The sequence below is a fragment of the Perissodus microlepis genome, chromosome 10 (assembly GCF_051167445.1).
Source record: "Perissodus microlepis isolate ML-2025 ecotype Zambia chromosome 10, ASM5116744v1, whole genome shotgun sequence".
Taxonomy (NCBI): domain Eukaryota; kingdom Metazoa; phylum Chordata; class Actinopteri; order Cichliformes; family Cichlidae; genus Perissodus; species Perissodus microlepis.
This window is the reverse complement of record NC_140470.1, coordinates 32,613,492-32,618,388: the sequence shown is the minus strand read 5'-3', so window position 1 is coordinate 32,618,388 and position 4,897 is coordinate 32,613,492. Positions and strand designations below refer to the sequence as shown.

At 44.1% G+C, this 4,897-nt stretch overlaps 1 protein-coding gene across 1 annotated transcript; it reads left to right on the top strand.

Moving 5' to 3' along the window:
* Positions 1–235: 235 nt before the first annotated feature.
* On the top strand, positions 236–4,558 carry LOC146379731 (P2Y purinoceptor 3). The gene is made up of 2 exons (XM_084941186.1): positions 236–903; positions 2,008–4,558. Exons 1-2 carry the CDS (start codon positions 461–463, stop codon positions 2,915–2,917), a joined length of 1,353 nt encoding a protein of 450 aa, XP_084797312.1. The 5' UTR covers positions 236–460; the 3' UTR covers positions 2,918–4,558.
* The last annotated feature ends 339 nt before the right edge of the window (positions 4,559–4,897 follow it).

Below are 4,897 nucleotides of genomic sequence, written 5' to 3'. Positions count from 1 at the left end.
TAATCATAAATATACATGACTCAGCCATTTGAGCAGCTTTGCAAGGGGCGTCTTGACCCACACTTCTTCAGTTATTGTGACACGGGCTTTAAAAAACCTGACCCCAACATAGAACAGACCACCAGCCTGCTGTACGAATGGTCTGGAAAGTTTCATTAATGATTGAGGGGCTAATTGAGCGAAACAGAGTCTTCATCAGCATAACGTTGGTGGTACATTCTGAACAACCTTTCCCGAGAATAATGAGGCAATAAGGCTGTGTTTTCTTTGCTCTCTTTCCCTCTCTTGTCACAGAGACATGGATCACTCAACACTGAGCCGAGACCGAGGATGGATAGATGGCTAGATAGATAGCACCTGAAGAAGACTATAGTTAAGGACTAGAGTGGAAGGAGCTGAGATGATGCCAGACAAGCCTGAACTAATCCTCTTCTGCCACAAATAGCCTCAGCGGTTCATCATGGGGTTGAGTCAAACCTCAAGCATCACCCCAGACATCAGCTTGCTGGCGGCAGTTGTGGCGAGCAACCATCTCAACACGTCAGGCACCTCGCACACCTCGTCACTCCCTCTGCCTTCATGCAGTATCGATGAATCCTACAAATATGTCTTCCTACCCGTCTGCTACTCGCTGACCTTCCTTTTCAGCCTTACCCTCAACTCAGTGGTGCTCCTGCGCTCCTGCTGCCATCACGGACGTCGTTGGAACACTTCACTGATCTATATGGTGAACTTGGCCACCACTGACCTGATGTACGGCCTGTCTCTGCCCTTCCTGGTGGCAAGCTATGTGCTGAGGGACTGCTGGGTGTTTGGGGACTTCATGTGCCGCCTCGTACGCTTCCTGTTCTACTTCAATCTCTACTGCTCCATCTTCTTCCTTACCTGCATCTCTGTGCACAGGTAGGACAGCCTAGAAACAGTGCAGCAAAATGAAAATGTAAAAGTTTATCTTCCGCATAAATGTTGTCTAAACTTTAACCAAAATACCAGAAAATCTGCACAATAAATACAAATAAATGAAGGTTTTGTGAATATTTGGATTTAATGTAAGACTTTGTGAGTTTAATTTAAGTTTCCTGTCACGACCAACTCTCAGAGTTTACCAAGAATGGGTTGTGGCAGATTTTCAGTTGGTGCCATTAAAGCTCAAGTTAAAGTCGGCTTGATGGCATCTTGCTGCTTTTTGTTGTTTATCAAATTGTTTTGTAATCGTTGTTATTATGAGACTGGTTTAGTAACTCAAATATCCAGCTCCGCCCCCTTTGTTTCCAGCTCATAACCAGAAGCACACTTTCAGGAACATCACCGACACTACAAACAAATAATTACTGCTCATATTATTTCCTGGTAATGTTAATTTTTGATGGATTTCTCATCTTTGCTATTTGAACTTTGACTGGCTAACAGGAAATTAGCAAGCTATCAGATTCTTCTGATCTTTGAGCCCATCGGAAGTTGATCAGATGTTTGCAACAGGTGAGCTGATGGGTTTGACCTCAAAGCTTGTGATCAAAATAAACTGCCGACCTAACCAAAAGCCATTCTGTTAAAGAGCCACATAATTGTTCAATAGGTTTGAATGGGTAAGCTTCAGCTGATAATTCGACCCCTGATAATCTGAACCTGACACCATTGTCATCAGTCAATACTAAATAAAGGCTAGTTCTCATTTGCTCCATTAGCTCACTACCTCTAAGGTAGGTATGGTTTATCTGTTAGTTTGTTAGCCGGATCACCTGATATGTTGTAGTCAGATTTGCATAAAAATACTATTTATGTGAAAGGTTGGCTTATATTTTAGTAATCAGGCGCTGAACTGAGATGAGAAGCTGTTTCCTTTCAGATCAACTCTTCTATGGATTTTTGACTTTCTGAGTTTTCTGTTACTTCTGTTTGACACATGGCTAAAAACTCTATAACAGTTTATATGAACCTCAGTGTAAATGCTGAATAAGCAGAGGTTAAACTGATGGACTGAACTGACCACTAGTCGTCTCTCCACAGGTATCTGGGGATCTGTCATCCAATGAGGACCATCACACTGGAAAGTAAGCGGGTGGTGAAGGGGATCTGCGCATTAGTTTGGGTGGTGGTCTTCATTCTCACCTGCCCCATCTTCAGGTTCGCCCAGACCGGATACGTTAGGCGCAGAGCTGGTGAGGCTGTTGAGCCTGGAGAAGGGAGCGATTATGGGAACAGAACTGGAGACCAGGTCGGCGAGGAGTACATAAACTGCTGGGATGATGCCATAGATAAGGAGTTTGCAGACTACGTCCCATATGGCATTGTTCTCCACCTTCTAGGTTTCTTTGTGCCCTTTGTCATCATTGCCTGGTGCTACTCCCATGTGGTCCGGACAATATTTCAGACCCTGCGCTCTCCTCCCAGTTCAATAGAGGGTGGCGAGGATGGACCAGTGGGTGACGGGTCTGTGGAAGGAGTTCGAGGGCGCGAGAGAACCTCCGTCTCTATTTCTGGCTCACAGTACTCACACTACATCCGCCGGCGGCGGAAATCCATTAAAACCATTGTCACTATCACACTGCTGTTTGCACTCTGCTTCCTACCCTTCCATGTGACTCGCACGCTCTTCCTGCTCCTGCGGCGGGGACAGCTTGGCGGCTGCAATGCCATGAAGACCGTCTCCATCTGCTACAAGGTCACCAGACCTTTGGCCTCCTGCAACGCATGGCTCAATGCTCTGCTCTACTTCCTCACGGGCGATAAAGGTGGCCCCAGCTGCTGGCCAGCCGAACGCACCATCCATCGAGACCGCCGGAACGGCTCCCTCTGGTGGCCGCTGAAGATCCTCAAAAGAGATGGAGTGGGAGAAGACGATCACGAGGTGGCCGAGAGGGTTGAAAGGGAGGTGCACATAGAGAACGAGTCCAAGTCCTCCAGAGTTATCTTCTAGGATGCCATAGATCCTCAGTGGGTTACAGGCCATGTGGGATTGCTGTTTTTGATTTGAGGATGTCTACAGACTCCTCAATGCACCACACATGGCTTTGGTAATTTCTTAAGAAGAAGCATTTCCAACTTGTTAAAGCATAGAACTTTTTAAAAAAACTGCAGCGATACCTGGCCAGACGTTGTTACCAGTCAGTCTGAATACTGGGATTGTTTGTAAAAATGAAAACAGAGTGACAAACTGAGGGAGGAGATGGTGTTTATTTCAAATATTCTGTAACTGAATTGTAAACAAAGCTGTCAAATTGTTAAGTCCCAACATTCTAACAGAAACTCTGATATATTTATTCTTAATTTAGTGATTTGAGCTCCTGAATTGTTGATTTCATGACCAGCAGCAAAGTGAGCTTGGTTCCTCCCCACTATTGCCAAGTGGTGCTTATATGGGATGATCTGATTGTTGAGGTCCTTTCTTTAAAATAGTAGGCTATTTACCTTAAGTGCATTAAGATGAGCTTTTCCATGTTGATTTGCCCGCTGATACTCTCAGTATGGATGATTCTGAAATGATTAGCTGCATTAATCTGTTTTTATTTATTGTATTTATTTCTTTAACTCGCAGGCAGCCGCTCTCGAGCCCTGTAGTGGCTTTCACAAAGCAGAAACATTTCACTTCACACAGGAGGGAGGGACAAGTTTTTGCTTTTAACGAATAAATCAAGAATTTCATCAATTCACAGCTGTATCGTCAAAGCTTGAAGGGAGGGCGGCTCGCGGCTCACGCCTTTCTCCTTCCGCCTTCCTTCGACAGTCCAAACACATGTATGTTCAGAATGCCTGGCTGTCTCATTGTGCTACACCTGTCCAGGTGCATGTCACCTTTGACAGCTGGGATAGGGTTGTGACCACAGCGGCGCTGCTTTGGATAAGTAGAAAAAAACAGATGGATGGGTTTGCAATGTTGAAAATACATATGAATCCTTTTTTATGTACTTCTTTATGAAATAAATGTCTTCTTCTATTCTTTCAAACTGCAGCAGAACGATCACAGCTGACAGAAAATGCTGTCTCTACCTTTACCTTCTGTGAAATGTTTTCATTGTTGTGCTTTGGGGAATCTGAACATTTGTAGAAGGAAATCTCTCAGAAAAAAGGCAGAGAAGAAAAATATTTCTACATGAATCCACTGAAGGCCAAATTTGATTAAAGCTGCATGTTAAATATCTGTGAAATATGTTGAATTTTAAACAATAAGCATACAGATCATAAGGACACGGGAGTCCTGACCAATCAGTAGAAACTGCTCTGTGTCCGTTTTAGTCAAACTGAAATACTTCCAGTTTAGAAACACACTGTTTTTAGCACTGACGAGTTATTAACATTTTAAAGTGACCATTATGATTTTATGCTGTGAGGACTTTTGTACCTGCTGACTGCAGCCGTGCCGGCCCGGCTGTTTGGATGGATCTCCTTCAGAGGCACGCGCTGCAGCTTCCTGTCATGTTGTTGTCCAGCCTGGGTCACTCTGTGATATCACACCTCATTTCTTTGATGTGTTTGTGGGACTTTGTCTGGATTAAAGTGGGTTGTTGAACTCAGCTCTCTGTGCGGCCTTGTTTGTGGTTAACGTGAGGATCGGTCTTGCTCAGAAATGTTTAATCAGCTTTTTCAGAGACAAATCAGCCGGGCTTCTGCTGACCATCATACAATAACTAATACTAAGCAGCATTCATGTCATCACTGTTATTTATTACACTCAGTTTTAGATTCTGGGTAAAACATCAGCTTTCATACAAAGTCCAGCTGAGGCTGACAGGATACTAAACTGGTGACTGAGTGGTGTCACTGCACAGGAACACGTCTCCAAAACATCTCAGACATAATCAAGCAATTATGTTTTCACTGTTAAACAAATGTTAACCTCAAACCATCATCAGAGAAACAAAGGTTAAATCAGAGTTCAGACAGCAGCAGACCCCAGGCA

Excerpts from the sequence above, each read along its gene's own strand:
- LOC146379731 (XM_084941186.1), top strand. The coding sequence starts at position 461 with ATGGGGTTGAGTCAAACCTCAAGCATCACCCCAGACATCAGCTTGCTG. Across the intron at positions 904-2,007 it reads ACCTGCATCTCTGTGCACAG|GTATCTGGGGATCTGTCATC; the intron begins GTAGGACAGCCT and ends GTCTCTCCACAG.